The sequence below is a fragment of the Pestalotiopsis fici genome (genome assembly GCF_000516985.1).
Source record: "Pestalotiopsis fici W106-1 unplaced genomic scaffold PFICI_Scf_11, whole genome shotgun sequence".
Classification (NCBI taxonomy): domain Eukaryota; kingdom Fungi; phylum Ascomycota; class Sordariomycetes; order Amphisphaeriales; family Sporocadaceae; genus Pestalotiopsis; species Pestalotiopsis fici.
The window spans coordinates 439,223-454,928 of NW_006917101.1; the positions used below are offsets into that span (position 1 = coordinate 439,223).

Here is a 15,706-nt window from a genome sequence, read left to right on the forward strand (position 1 = left end):
CATTTCCTAGGATCAGCATCAGGTCCTTGATCGCATTTTTATCCCCATCTCAAATTCCAGCCAATAGTAAAGATACCAAAAAAACAACAACGCCTGATCTCTCTCGGGCCTTAGCGTTGCCAGCGTCTTCTTTCCCCACTCCAATTGAATCTCGCCTCCGCAATCGCTGGACAAGGCTACTACCCACCAGCCCCGGGGGAAAACGAGACTTGTTAGCAGCAACTGGTCAAGAACGAAAGCTTCGTACCCTGAACTACTACCTGAAATTCCACCTTCGCGACCTACCAATCTATCTACCTTTACTTCTTTCAATAAACTACGCCTAATCGATCCATCACCCATCATGTCCTCGCAACCCATCAGCTCGACGCGGCTCAAGCAGATCGCTCAGGATGTACGTGCAGCGCAGTCTGCCTGTGCCAGAACATCCGACCAGAATCGCTAACCCTCATCTCTCGTCTCTAGGCTTGCCAGAGCGCAATCGGCAGCGCTGACTTCTACGAGCACGCCAAGGTGCAGGAATGGAACTCCAGCATCATCAACTCGATTCTCAAGGCCCTCATTTCCGAGTCGACGCCGTCTGGCAGTAACAGCGCCCAGGGGCCTGCGCACAAGTTTGTCGTCAACGCGACCATTGTCCAGCATTTGGTCCCCTCGTCGGCCTTGAACAAGCCCAAGGGCGGCTCCGACATCAAGACTGACGATGCCCACATCAGCACCAGCGATGATGCCGCTCCTACCAGCACCGACGGCAAGCCTCACGTTGGCCGCAGGGGCATGCACTCTGCGACTCAGGCCTTCTGGAACGAGAAGACGGATGGCATGTGGAGCTTCAAGTACGACGGCGGTGAGGGCAAAGGAATGGACGTCGTTGTAAGCGTCATTTGGATCGCTGTCTAGGATGCAACATCCAGAGACGAGAGCCCGTCGTAGGACGGTTACCAAAGACTGATCGCCACTGATGATCATCCACACAATATATTCGACCGAGTCGTTCTCTGATCTGCGCTGAAAGCTCGTAAGTTTGTTACGATGGTAGTCAAGCGCTGGGGATTGAAGAGAGAATCTGCGATGCATCACGACACGGCAAGCATTGGGGCTTGTGAGGAGGGGAGAATCAACCAGTCAGGAGGGCATGCGACTTTGTCGCGAGACGCTCCAAAAAGCACATTTTGATCTTCACGCGTAGTGAACTCTACTATTTGTACCGAGGACCGCGTTCGACGGAGCGATCGAGTTTGATACCACGGCGTTGAGAAGTTGGGCTTTTGTCATCAAGCTAGTAGAGGCTGTCCTCGTAAATATTTTCGAGTTGTACCAATGATATTTATTCCACATGAGAACTATCGCAAGCCCGACAAAAGACGGAAGCCACACTACTAATAAGGCATATATCACTAATTTGACTCTATTTTCTTTACCTGCCATGGGAAACTGGTGACGAAGGTAAACTTGTGCAAATCTTCTAGCGTGAGTGCGCCGTCGCTGCATGGGTGGAAAGTGGAGCAAGAATCAATTATGGCAACACAAAAACTCTATTTCCTACCCCGGATTTCCAGTTGCGGATTGGCTACGAAATCGCAAAGAGATAAGACATCTCTGCTCATTGTGTTCATCCCTGACGTCAATGTTTGCGGCGTTTTAGAATGCAGGGCAGCTTAACTCCGTGGGCATTGCTGTCGGTTATTCCCTTGGGCGCCTCACAACTTGTTCAAGCAAGGCCCTCCACTAGGCGAATATATCCGCATTTGATCACATGCTTGACGAGAGAGAGAGAAAGCGCTGGGCAGCTGGCCGCCATCAGGTTGCCGTGCCGGCAGACTATTCAAGACCAAAGATTTCAAAATTGAAAGACTTTTCATAACCTTGGCGCATGCGGGCATGGCCATTGGATCGCATATAATGCATGTAGATTCCTCGTAGTCCTCGGAGTGGCCGTCCTTGGGAGACGATGCATGGTCGTGCCCAATACATTCGTACACTAAACAGTTGCGCTGCCCAGATAGTATTTGGGCATACCAGTACTGTATGAAAATTGGTGCGGCCATTTTTGCCTATAAAGTTCGTATATCGCCAAACGCAAAAAGAATACTGCTGGTACGTAACAGGGTCTTGTTACCAACTCGGCTCTCCCAGGAGATCGCGTTCCCCGCCATTTGCCACTTGAACGCCCGAGTCAGCACACTCTCGTCTAAGAGAGAAAAATTCTTCTAGAATAACTGTCGGTTCTTGCGCCTAATCAGATTCCCACCAATGCAGGTCATGTATGATGACAGACCAAAAGCGGGACTATGAGGTAGTAGGCGTATAAAAGTCCTTTTGTATATTTGGTGTCACCTGGAAGATCTATCCGGTCCGGGCAAAGGGGGGAGGTGACGGGAGACGGTAATCTGGACCCTGCATGACGCAGATGGTTATGTTTGATAGGCTCATGGCCCGAGGCTTGACCATTCCTCGCTTCGATATCTCCCGCTATGGTTGTCGGCCACTGTGTCTAAGTGCGACAATTCAACAGTGCGTTATTTTGAGCATCAGGTGGTTCTCTTCATGATGAGATGTGTTGTTCGAATGAGATATGGGTTCTTATATATGGTAACGACACGGGTGATGCCTCGTCTTGTGCGACTAATGGGCAACTAACGCAGCAATCAAGCTTTCGGCTCACGTCGGGAGACATTTGCCGGTAGTATGCCATGTGTCACTTCACATCTATATCCAGATGAACTTTCCAAAGTGTTCTGTATTCGTATTCCCCAGACGGAACAGCCGCGGGACCCAACGCAACCTTCTTAGCTTAGCTCGACTACATAACTAAGGTAAACCAGCTCGTTATACCATTATATAGATAGTGTTCGACGAGGAAAGCTACATTGACACTTGTTATGGATTGACTTCTGTTTATGATCTCGACATGTCAAACAGCATCCCGTGATTCCCCAGAATGAGAATGTCAAGGCCAACCCGCATTGGCAATGTCGTCACCAGGCTGCTGTCCGCGCTATCGCCAGCTAAGCAAGTGAAAGCGGGTCGATCGGCCACAAAACAATGGGTCTGCCAGAGGGACGAGGCCCATCGTGAACGCCCCAGTCGCCCAGTACCCACGACGGAGCTGCGCGCCCGTTGGAAGGGCAGCATGGTCAGTTTCGCCATCTTTGTCGACTCGCAGCAGCATCCAGCTGCGATTCCCCGTATTCAGCAAGAGATGGCTGCCCAGACCAGGATTTCCCTCAAGATGCCGGATAATCTTCCTACGAGACTGGCTGGTCACAAATCCCGTCACACGATGATCTGTCCATAGACTTCCCTACATCTCCAGACTTTTCGTGGGTCGGAGCAATCCGTGAAATGGTAGAAGTGGATAGCTTGACCCCCACAAGACGAAAGCTGCGAATTCGCCGTCTGTTGCAGACCCTCGGCTCTCTCTGGGGGGCATTTATATACCGATCGTGTCTCCCTTGAGTTCGTGTCAGCGTCACAATACCATCTTGACTCGTGTTAGCATATAAGTTGTAGCGCTATCGACTAAACACTGCCACGAGTTTTTTTTTTTTTTTTTTCCTCCCTCTTCCCAACGCAACCATTAGACAACGTTATTTCGGCCAACTACGATCCAGTATATATCTAGATAAACTTCTCGTCATTGGACACATCTGAAGCTAGCAGCCCTAGACGCCCCCGTCCATTTCTCACGTATCTAGATCTCACCGCCCGAGGTGACAGACACGACATCTGCGCCTTGATTAAAAGTCGGTTCAGGCGCTCTCCGTAGAGGGAACACGGCTTCGATTATAAATCAATTGTTTTGTTTTGCGCCAACAAAACCGTTTCTACGACAAACGCGCCATCAACCCGTACGATATTGTCGACATTGTGAAACGGGCGCCAGATTCGAGCGGTGGTGAAGTTTTATAAATAAAGCAGAAATCTACTCCGACCACCACCAAAATGGTTGAAATCATGCGGGCGCCGTCATTGGGAGGGAGCTACACAAACTCCATGGATGTCGGAGGAATGACTTCCAGGTTTTCGGAGACAAAGCTGGCATCCATTGACGAGACGGAAGCCGTCTCTGCTTCAACTCAAGAGGCGAGGAAGGAGCAGGGCAAGGAGTTCAAGAAGACCAACTATCGAGCACCACGCCGGGCTTTTTCCACAAACGATTACCAACTCGCCAGCCCTCTGTCCAGCCATGCCGGCTCGGCTGTATCTTCGCCTGCAATGAGACCGCATGAGCCCAATTCCTACTTCTCTCTTGTCCCTACGAATTCCTCAAATACTCCTCTGTCTTCGATACCTGGAACACCTGCAGAGTCTCCCCTTTCACCAAGCGCGAATGTGGCGGCCTCTACCATTCAGTCCAGACTGGCGAGCGCGGCACTACATGCGCACCTTCCTCGGCCAGAGCTTCCTGGTCCCCAGAGATCGTACTCGGTCATGGACTATGTGCCAGTACCAGTCCTACAACGGCCTGGCGAAAAGCTCCGACTGGTTCATCTCCCGGCGGAGCTACATTTTGCTATTTTCGACTTCCTCGACGACATGGACAGCGCATGCCTCGGCCTTGCTAGCAGACACTTCTACTACATCCACAGGCGCATGCGTGGCACTGTTCCCCTTTCCACCCGCCGGGCCGGACCCAACGACATGGAGTGGATTTGGCGCCTGGCTGGGCCACTCATTGCCAACGGCGAGAGCGAGGAGAACGCAGTCAACAGGGTTCTGCCCCGGGGCCAAGTGTACTGCCGAAAGTGCGGCGTTTCGCGGTGTGAATTACACAAGCACATTCAGGAGTGGATGGGCAACGGGTATGAATACTGCGAGGTGCGTCAAAAGTTCGGCCCCCGGGCGGGTGCCGACGCGAGGAAAAATTGCTACAGGAGCTCCCCGAGGCACCCGCACCGGTGCGGAAGACATACAAAGCAGCAACGCACCGTCCGATTGGTCTAGGACACCACGAGGCGCACCAGCAAACGACGGAGCAGCGCGTCAAAAGCAATCATGACGACGAGGGTATGGAATGTCGTATATGAGTGTAGCAGCGGTGGGGCTCGGGTGACACCAACCCCAAGAGCCGTCGCGACTTTTGCTGCAGATGCTGAGGAAAGGAATGACAAAGAGTTGTCCTGCTGGACGGGTCAACTCACTGTAGGATAAAGTTTATGTTGAATGGCGTCTGCGCGGGGCTTTTTGTGAACGACATTGGAGAAAGCATGTGCCTGTGGCGCTTCATGTCTGGGCGACCGGCCACTTGCGATTACTATGTGCCCAACATCCCCATTCACGGTTTGGATGAGACCAAATGAAGTCCTTCGGAATCATGAGCGTATTCGAAGACTATTGTATATATTTGGAGCACGGATAGATTGGTTGTTACTTTCAGTACGACCTAGAGAGATACCTTTATGAACATCTGCATAGCCTGCAATCCTATCTTTATATCATCTACTTGCCAACTTTTTGTTATACATATATCCAAGGGTTTGTATCTAGTGAAAGCGCATTGAATAGCAAAGTCATTCTCTACAACACTCAGGGCTCGACCTGATACCGCCTCTTTGGTTCAAAATAGTTACGATAGATCTCATTACATTCTACTTGATCTATTCGATTTGCGGCGCGAACTTGGGATTGGCCGTGCCAGGACCTAGGATTCATTTATGCCTAAATTAGCTAGCAAGGTACCCATTTAGTGAACAGACTACTAAGTTAACATTTGATGTAATGACGCCATTCTAATCCCATCAAGGACATATCGCAGCAACGCGCTCGCGGTCTAGCAGGAAGACGCGGAAAAAGTAAAGGATGAAACCCCTGGGTATATCATGATAGTTCGGGACGTGTGCATGATGAAGGCCTGGGCTTTGGACAATGCAATCTCCAATGAGTCCTGCGATCTCAGTCTAGCCCCCTCCTTTGTCTTTCTTCTCTGGGTTTTGACTACCTGCAGCACATCGATAAGCCAGTGGTAAAGAAGTAAGATCTGCTATCGGACGGACGAGAGACATCGGATAGAGAGATAGAGGAGAAGCAGGTAGCAGGAGGTAAGGTTGGAGGTAACCTGCTAGCTAACCTCCCTACATTATCTTCCAAACCTACATACAAAGAAACACGTTTCGGTTTTCTCGGACCTAGTATCACTCACTCTTGGTCCCTACATTACTTTGTGGTATTTCTAGCTGTTTCTCTGTGCCTGGTTGACCAACAATCCAAATCATTTATCACGCAAACGCGACCCATATCCATCCACATCCATCCCATTCCAAATTCCCCATCTTAAGCGTCTTTTCCCCCCATCCCACATCGAGTCTCAACAAACCCACCTTGGCACCGGCTACTACTGTACCGGCAATCTTCCCTGCCTTCCTGCCTCCGGCGACGTTCACAGATAGAGTATAGTAGTAGTTCCATTAGCCGACACATTGAACAGAACAAACTCCGAGAGAAAGAGAGGGAGACACCGCCCATTCAGTAGAGCCCTGGCAGTTGAGCTTCCACCGAAACTACTACAGTTGGTCGACTTGAACCTGTGTTCCCAATCGCTAAGGACAAGGAAGACCATCCCTTGATTATTACATCACAGAGCGGAGAGTCTGAGAGGGAAAAACGCATTGGCCGACGACCGACCCCAGTGTTTCCCCATTATCGTTGAAACAAGAAACGAGCCCACGATTTGGAGCAATTGATCCGCACGAGTTGAGTAGGCAATTGTACAATCTACTAGTCCGTCTCTCTTGTGGGCTTCAAGGTTCCTTACAACAGTGTTACGCTTTTCTTCCAGCAGCAACCCAATTCGCGACAGGGCCAAGGAACGAAACGAACCCAGGACGAACGAAACCTGACAGATTTCCCAAACCGTCATTCCTACTGTCCTCTCCACCAGTCGCGTGCGAGCTTCCCGAACTCTGCTCACCCCTGCCCGCTGCTGCATTCTTGGAACTGCAGCATCCAAGGAAGTGCCAGCTGTCTCTCGCTTCCCAGCACCTTGGAAGCTGCAAGGGAACCGACGCGTCAATTACGACATTACCGTTCGCCAGTCGACCGACCAGTCTGCCCAACTTTCAAGAACGACCCGGAGCATAGCTGCTTTACCCTGCTTCTAGCCAGTGGGCTTTAGATCGCGACGCGCCCTCCGCAATGTCATCACCTTCAGCAAGCTCTTCAGGTGCCGCAAAGCGCAAGCGTGCGACTACCGCCACTTCTGCTGCTGCTGCCGCCGCCATGGACGAGAATCAGCTGCTGCAGCCATCGTCGCGGGATGCCTCTGGCGAAGAGGGCGACACTACCGCACCCGAGTCCGGCCGGTTGACCCACCGCAAGACTGTCGAATCCGTCACCAACAGCAGCTCCTCGAATCCGTCCAAGAGGCTGCGATCTAGCAACAACTCAGCCGCCACCGCTGTCGGGGCGGGCGACCAGATCGTAGATCCCGGCGAGCCCAGCGATACGACTGAGGCCAGCATCGACATCGCTGACCGCGTTGCCAAGAAGAACAAGAAGCACGCAACCTTCAAGGATGTGCAAGAAGAAGGGAAGGAGGAGAGCACCATGGCACCGCCGCCCATTGGAAAACTGACACATCCCGTGGGCTACAAGACAAATGACCCGCCCGCTGGACGGCCCATCAGAGTGTACGCTGACGGTGTGTTTGATCTCTTTCACTTGGGTCACATGCGCCAGCTCGAGCAGGCCAAGAAAGCCTTCCCAGACGTCTATCTTCTTGTCGGCGTAACAGGCGATGAGGAGACACATCGACGCAAAGGTCTTACTGTCCTGTCGGGCATGGAGCGCGCAGAGACTGTCAGGCATTGCAAGTGGGTGGATGAAGTGATCGAGAACTGCCCTTGGATCGTAACCCCCGAGTTTCTGGATGAACATCAGATCGACTACGTTGCCCATGATGACATCCCATATGGTGCTGATGAAGGTGATGATATCTACAAGCCCATCAAGGAGGCTGGCAAGTTCTTGGTCACTCAACGGACTGAAGGTGTCAGCACCACTGGCATTATCACAAAGTAAGTGATGCTCTTCTGCAATGCAGCTATATTGATTGAAAGAGCATACTGACATTCCAACCCCCAGGATTGTGCGCGACTACGAGAAATACATTGCTCGACAGTTTAAGCGAGGCGCTTCGCGTCAAGAGCTCAACGTCAGCTGGCTGAAAAAGAACGAGCTAGATCTCAAGCGCCACGTTAACGACTTGCGTGATAACATCCGGACAAACTGGACCACTACTGGGCAGGAACTCAGCAGGGAGTTGCGCCAATACTGGCCTGCCAGCAGACCTCAGAGCCCGGCCCCTAGTTTGCGTCTGTCTATGCCCGGCACTCCTGGACAAAGCCAAAATGGTGACATAAGCATGCGAGAAGTGGCTGCCATTGCCAGCGCTTCCGCCAGATCTCCTACCACGCCAGGAGAGAGAGGTCCGAATGAATTCATCAGTGGCTACACGCTTGGTTTGATTGGTGGTGTAAGATCCTGGGTAAGTCCCAAAACTGAAACTGCGTTTTGATTCTTTGTATACTGACTCCATTTCCCCCAGATGACCAAGAACCGCAGAACGGTACCAGATGTCAGCCGTCCTCCCAGCGATGATGAGTCTGAAGGTAGTGATGAAGTTGCGCAAGCTCGCGGTAGAAAGACATCGGCTACTGCCGCCGCGGGCCCGGCTTAAGTCTGAAGCATGTTCGCAATGAATAGGATTGCCTGTAGCAAGGCCTGTCATGAGGAGTGGTCACAGAGTATCATGTGCCAAGTATTAAAGGATAAGGAAAAGGCAAAAAGGATTAGTGCTGCAGAAGAAGGCTATCAAGTTTTGGAATAATGGATTACGAATCGCTGTCGGATGTTATCATCTAGTCGGGCAATGAAAACTTGTTCGACGGGCAGGATGCAACGCGACGAAGATTGATAAAGCAGGCGCCGCGACGGCTAGCAGTTGAGATCTGCAAGACCTCTACCTAGGTGATGAAGAAAAACCACATAGAATACTTCACTGAAACGACTTGAGCTAAGCCCAGCACATGAGTGCCAGACGCTGCAGTTCAATTATACATGCTATCGCTCCCAATCATACTTACACTTCCAAACATATTTATCGAAATTCGATACATAAGACGGTGAAAAGAAAGATACACTATACTTTGCTCATGCCAATGCTGTGCCAGACGATTGCCCGATGGGTTGTGTCTTTTCCAAGTGAGGAACGAAACGAGCTGAGATTTCACAATGTAGTAGTCAACAACCAAGAATTACACCCGTGATTCATGGTTCGAGGGGTGTTTTCTGATTCATCATCAAATACTTACATCTTTCATGGTAATCATGAAGAATAAATTGTGATCAATCTACATTATTCGACACAGAGTTCCAACTCCTTAATCATGTGTGGCGGGTTGTCGCCGCAGAATGGAGGACAAGAATGCGATAGTCTATCCTTCCATTGGCTAGGATGTCTCGACATAGTCTCGATGTGACAGAGTAATGACGCAGCTTGGTACGATTCCGTATTGCTCAGGTGGACTGCTTACATGGATGATAAGCAAGATATGCTGCTTGACGTATTTGGCGACGAGTTTTTGTCTCAAGAGCAGATGTTGAATTAAATTCCCTGTAAGAAAAGACTTGCTGATGATTGGAAACGGTCTCTTTATTGAGTGCCTGATATGCTGTATGCTGGGTTGCTCTGGAATGGGACACGGAAGCATATTGTGTGTCAATTATTATTTGACCATACATCTATTGAGAGCTGCAATGAATTGGCCGATGACAATCACAGGTCTATCAGTGTCAGGCCATCAGCTGAAAGGTCCTGTGCTGTACCTGGAATACATCATGGCAGCACATAAGTACTATTGAACAGTCTCATGCTTCTGGCAGTATCCATGTCGGTCCACGTGAAATTACGTGAAGTGGTCATAGACCGTAACCCATAGCTAAACATTAGGGCATTATCCATGAGGATCATATGATTATATCATGACATGTTATACTTGGTCACTAATCTGATCACGTGAGGCAGTCAAGTCATATATGAGTTGACCATTATATATACGCGACGCGCGGATTCAATCCTAGCCCCTAAGGAACTAGCAACTAGCAACGAGAGCCTCGCTCGATTGAGAGATAAAGGGATAGACGAGGCAATCGGAAGATGACATCAACCCCCGGGCCAAGCAATGCGGCAGCCGCGGTTAGCAGCAGAGACAGGGGACGGGACGACATGAGAGCCAGGAGAATCGCGAGGGAAACACATGGAAGTATGAGTATACAGAAGAGCTTGTAAGCTGAGTAACCCAAGAAGGGGTGTGCCATCCCATGGCATCTTGCGCTCAATTCAAGTGTGCATCAATTTCATCTAGCAAATAAAACATTATCAAAAAGGACAAAAACCGGGAAGCTCGCACGACATGCACGGCACTTGAGCCAGAGATTGTCCCGGGGTTCCCAAGGCGCAGCCAAGGCCTTTCAGCAGGCCTTTTGATCCATCACCGTTCTTGCCTTACATATTTTTCCTGCAGAGTAGAGCGTTTCATGCTCAAGGCAACTCACTTTGAGACTTTGGCTGAGCGAAATGGTTGGATACCAAAGAAAGATTTGGAGGCACACAATACACCGGTCCCGTAATTTGAGCTTCAAGGTTGCATCAATTGGAGAACAGGATTGGCTTAGCAATATTTTCTCTCCAAATTGGGGAAGGGGAAAAAAACCACAAGGTGAGCTATAACCAGCCAACTCACACGTGGCAATAAAATCATTCTCGGTCGAGATAATAGTAAGGAGGGTGGTAACCGCTAGGCAAAGACCAATCAACAAATGAATCGTTACCATGTCTCGTGGTGAAATACGCCTTGTAGGATTGCGCATATAGTCCGCCACAAATGTGCTGCTGCTGCTGCTGCTTGCTACTGCCAATCTGAGTCCGATGCAACCCAATACGGTGTAGTTCGGTGCCGGTGATGGGAAATGGGCGTTCTTATACAACATGATCCCATTTTTTTTTTCTCAAGGCCTGCCTGATAGGGTTCACAGAGACCCGCAGAATCTTGAAATTTTTGCATGTCCCGTATAATCCTCATGGATATCGATGACCCGGGGTGGGAGGAACAATGCATCCCACGTCCCCAGCAGATGGATAGATCCCTCTGCGATGCCCTCCGGCTTGTTCCGCGCTGGGGAATGTAACGTGAATATGGAGCTAGGTTCGTGGTCCTTCTCAAGGGCACGGGAAATGAATATTGACCAATGCTTTTTCTGGTATTTCTCTAGCACAAGCTTTGTGCTATGGTGGCAAAAAAGAGAAATACAAAGAGAGAAAAAATAGGAATATGGATGCGTGTGGCAGAGCCGAAATCATATGCATAGTCGGAGATCTGTGGCCACGGCACTCACAAAGACCTGCGATCTTCGGTGACACTATCAAGGCAACTAACAAAGGCTATTGTTGGATGGGATGAACACTCGCAACCTGACATTGGCGTGGCTGTTCTGTTTTGGGCTTGTCTTGAGATAAATATGGCATAAAATGATCCTAAGTATACATCGTTGACGCGTAATCGAACCTCAGAAACGCGGGATGTACTCGGTTTGTCCAACACCTGGATGCATATATGACGAGATTCCGGAGTCTTCTGCCAAGGAAAAGAGTGCTGGCAGTTGATACGCATTGAGAAAAACCAAGCGAGCATCACAGGCAGGTATGCAACAAGCGGTTCATAAGGCTAGACGAGGGGTCGGCCCGAAGGTCCACACGTGCTGCACGTATGAAAAGGCAAATTAGGGACAAAAGCAAAGCCAGAGTGCTTCCTTTGAATGCAGGTGCAAGGAGGCGGAGTGGGCGTTTACTGGAAGAGACAAAACCAACCCTCGGTAGATATATCTCAAAGCAGCGCGCAGACGGTCGCCTACTGCAAGGCACGAAAAGGAAGCAATACGAGAAGGCAATGGCAAGCAACAATAGCCCAGGAACCAATGGATCACCCTACGGGGGATATCACATCCGCAACCACACTTTCTAATCCTTCCCCCACAGCCCGCCCGGCTCGCTTGCCGTGCCGTCGAGGATAGCGATCCGCATGGTCTCGTAGAGTCGCACGAGGCAGGTCGAGAGCAAAGTCTGCCTGATCTACATACTCGAATCGGCTCACGACGAACTATTTTTGGGGGCCAGGACCCCAGGTTGCGGCTAAGGCTGTCCCCGCTGGGGAGGCTGAGATGGGACTGGGGGGTGAAAGACAGAGGTGAGAAAATAAAAGTGAGGGAGAAACAAAAGGGTCTATGTTGGTTGTAAGCACGCAGTCTCTCCCGGAACTCGAGCCGCTCGAAGGGATGCCACGCGACATCCGGGATTTCTACATACGTATCTACAGAGTACTTTGTTACTATCCCAGTGGTCCGCGGGCCACTCAGTCTGTTTTGTTCGTGCTTACGTATGGAATTAAATGTGCCGTGCATGACGTGACGCAGAAGCAACGCAGACACAGATGACAATAATCACACAAGCCGGGCCCTATGCTCAGCTCATCCAGAATCGGTACTGCGCAGAGGTTCCCACCCCCAATGTATTGGCAAGCAAGAAAAACCGGATGTTTTAGGCGCCGTGCATGAGCGCCGAGGGTCATTTTGCAAGGAAGAGCGGCAAGGTCTTTTACTGTTTTTGAGTTTTGAGTAAAGATCAGCCTCATGGTTTATCTCTCTCTCTTTCTCCGAGGGACAGTCTGGACGCACAAAACGACGATCAGTAAATGTATACATGATGACAAAAAAGAAGAAGAGGAAACGAATCATCAAGATACGTGGTCGGTTCGACGTGCCCAAACCCAGAAGGCGGCTTTGGCCTACTATAATTGGAAGTTAGCCGCTGACCACCACTAACGAGACTGAGCCCATCTATCTATACTCGGAAATGCAAGCCTATGGCAAAGCACGTGTCCCAAGACTGGCTGTGGAGGACGTGTGAACTTGTTGCTTGGCAGCCATGTAGTCAGCGACAGCGTGTACGCATCTGCATACCTTGTCAGGCGACCGTGCTCGAGTTGCGAACTCACGACAAAGCAGAGTATCTTAATCTGGGGAAGTTCGTCGTCGGGCTTGAAGCGAGCGAGACACAACGGTGCTGTGCTTATAGTAGTATGGTGTATGGTGTAAGTAGTATTTAGTTGCATCCAACGACATGGAACGTGCCGTAGGATGGAGCCGTTCCGCCGACGCGAGTTATTAAGGTTAGTGTGAAGTCCATTGCATCTGCCGTTGGGGGTTTCAGTTGGACCATGACGATTCTCGTACGTGCGCAAAAAAGATATGATATTATTATTATTATTATTATTATTCTTGTCTGTCCATAAGGCACACACAGGTTGCATACATACTACTACATACGCACGAGGTCGCCAAGCCTCGGGGCCAGGTACTTGTATTTTACTGTTTGGGAACTCTCAACGGCCTTGTGTGCCCAATGCCCAGAATGGCGTCGCTTACAGCGCATCAGCATTTGGGAAACACAACATCCGTAGCGCAGGTAGCACGGTTGCCGAGTGCCTACACGTGAGAGGAATGGGAAAAAGGCTGTCACTGCCTGCTGCCGATTCATGCACATCATTTTGTCTCGTTGCGACGCAGCCAAAGGGGAGAAAAAACCGCCCCCAAGAACTCTGGGAAGAGGCGGGGGGCCAGACGTGTATGTATGTAGTCATGTACATAGTCTGTATGTAGCGTGGCATGTTTGTTGACAGTCATCTGTCTATCTGCGGGTATACCCATCGTCTAAAAAGAAAACGAGGAGAACAGACAGATTTGGACCGCAAAGCGTGCGCTGCCATCTTCAGGAACCCGCCCGTTTGGCGTTGATCGGATTGCCGCAAGCGCCATATTATCGCCTCAAGAGAAAAGCTTATCGGATCATCTTCTAGAGCCTTGCAAGTCTTGATCGAGACAATTTGATCCTTTATGCCACTGATCATATTTCATGGCCAGATTCGGTGCCGGTCAAGACAATGATCGCTGGCGGGTGTCAAAAGTACGCAGCAGCAGCAGCAGCCAGACAGCAACGCCGACCAAACAATCAACCGACAGCAGAGACACATGCGCATTGTGTTTATTAATAGGATCTTGTCTTGGATCGGCTCGTCATTGGACCTCAGGCCACAGACAGAGCAACCGTCTAAGCCTCCCTGTGCGACTATGGGCAGTACAGCACATCCCACCCCCCGCCTTATTGCAACCCACAGCGTACTTCCTACCTAGAATGTCTGCGTGCAATATGTGCGTTTTAGGGTGTTGGGCTGCAGCAAGTGGCCCTGAAGAGGAGAGAGGACAAGCAAGAAAAGGCCATTGCGTCCTTCACCAATAGCCAGCACAACCACTCCCCCCAAACGAAGTCGAGGTCGCCTGCTTTTTTCAAAAAATGTTACCCACGCACGAGGTGTCCTGGCTCTGCCTACTTTGTTCAACTCCAACGGTTGGGTGTGAAGGACCCGCTACATTACCGAACCTGCTTTGAAGGATTCGCGCCAGCATGGATGCCCCCAGCAGCTTTTTTATTTTCCTCCCCCTACCGGCTCGAACTTCTTCTGCTGCTCGTCAGCATAGCGTAGTATGGGGATGGAGATGCGTTCTCGTGCCTGCTGGCTGGCTGGCTGGCTGGCTGGCTGTCATGTCCTTGTCCCGTCTTTGCACCATGGTGGGTTTCTGCCAGCCAGAGGTGCGTCCTGCAGGATTCATCATTTGCCGGCACACTTGCTCTTTTGCTAATCAACAAGATCTTGGTTTTGGTTTTTTTTGGGGCCGATATACAGGCAAAGTACCTAGGTATACAGACCATCTTTCTACTTGTATGAAACGATCGTGAAGCAGGAAGGAATCAAGAAAACACCTCGCAGCCAGCAGCCTTGTTGGGACCGCCTCTGCCGCCATACGCATCAGAGGGTATTACCCACCCCCCTCGCTCAGATCTTCCAGCCCTATGCCGCGCTTGTCAACGGTACAAGCAGCCGATTGAGCGTCAAAGAAGGATCCGCCTCGCGCACATGACCTAGGCCACAAGGGGAGCGACCATTGATCATATCGTTGCGACGTGCAAATCCTTCGGGCTTTGACCCAGTCCACCCCCTCGTTTGGAGGTCATGGAAGAGAAAAAATGTTTCGCGCTTGCCAAATGCTTGGGATTGATGATATGGAGTCTCAAAAGTGAGATATCCTTTCCCTCTCTTGCTGGCTGCCGCCTGGAGAAAATCTGCACGATCCTTGGCTCAAGGCAAAGTGCAAAGGGCAAATGCAACCTCGTCGAGTGTGAGACGTGCCAACATCCATAGCAAAAAAAGTGTAACGGCATTCTGTTCATAGGATCTTCAACCATACAAGCTCGGACTCCTGGTTACGTAGGTAGTATAGTGCTATTCTCCGCTATATTCCACTTTCTATGAGGATCCCGGCCACTAGTTTAATCTTGGCGCCTCTTCTCGCTTCCCACAGTTCATGTCGACGCTCGTTATCTCGCCGTTATGTGCTTTGTCCACTCGTGTAGGAGCGGCATTTATTGCCTGCACTAAAATAGTTCTCTGTTCCTTCATACAATTTGTCGTACAATCACAGTTAACAAGACGATTCAAATGAGAGGAGGAGAAAAAAAAACAATGATGATTCTATGTTGAGAACATTCCATGCAGTCATGACTGCATACCGTTTCTTTTTTTTTTTTTTTTTTTTT

At 50.3% G+C, this 15,706-nt stretch overlaps 4 protein-coding genes across 4 annotated transcripts; all 4 read left to right on the plus strand.

The window, feature by feature from the left end:
- Positions 1–343: 343 nt before the first annotated feature.
- On the plus strand, positions 344–900 carry PFICI_13132 (uncharacterized protein; the record flags this gene model as incomplete). The annotated part of the gene is made up of 2 exons (XM_007841713.1): positions 344–394; positions 466–900. 2 exons carry the CDS (start codon positions 344–346, stop codon positions 898–900), a joined length of 486 nt encoding a protein of 161 aa, XP_007839904.1.
- Positions 901–2,947: 2,047 nt separating this feature from the next.
- PFICI_13133 (uncharacterized protein) lies at positions 2,948–3,298 on the plus strand (the record flags this gene model as incomplete). Its single annotated transcript, XM_007841714.1, has 1 exon — positions 2,948–3,298. One exon carries the CDS (start codon positions 2,948–2,950, stop codon positions 3,296–3,298), a length of 351 nt encoding a protein of 116 aa, XP_007839905.1.
- Positions 3,299–3,945: 647 nt separating this feature from the next.
- PFICI_13134 (uncharacterized protein) lies at positions 3,946–5,030 on the plus strand (the record flags this gene model as incomplete). The annotated part of the gene is made up of 2 exons (XM_007841715.1): positions 3,946–4,821; positions 4,878–5,030. The coding sequence occupies 2 exons, from the start codon at positions 3,946–3,948 to the stop codon at positions 5,028–5,030; spliced, it is 1,029 nt and encodes a 342-aa protein (XP_007839906.1).
- Positions 5,031–7,134: 2,104 nt separating this feature from the next.
- PFICI_13135 (uncharacterized protein) lies at positions 7,135–8,677 on the plus strand (the record flags this gene model as incomplete). Its single annotated transcript, XM_007841716.1, has 3 exons — positions 7,135–8,015; positions 8,083–8,485; positions 8,546–8,677. The coding sequence occupies 3 exons, from the start codon at positions 7,135–7,137 to the stop codon at positions 8,675–8,677; spliced, it is 1,416 nt and encodes a 471-aa protein (XP_007839907.1).
- Between the last annotated feature and the right edge of the window lie 7,029 nt (positions 8,678–15,706).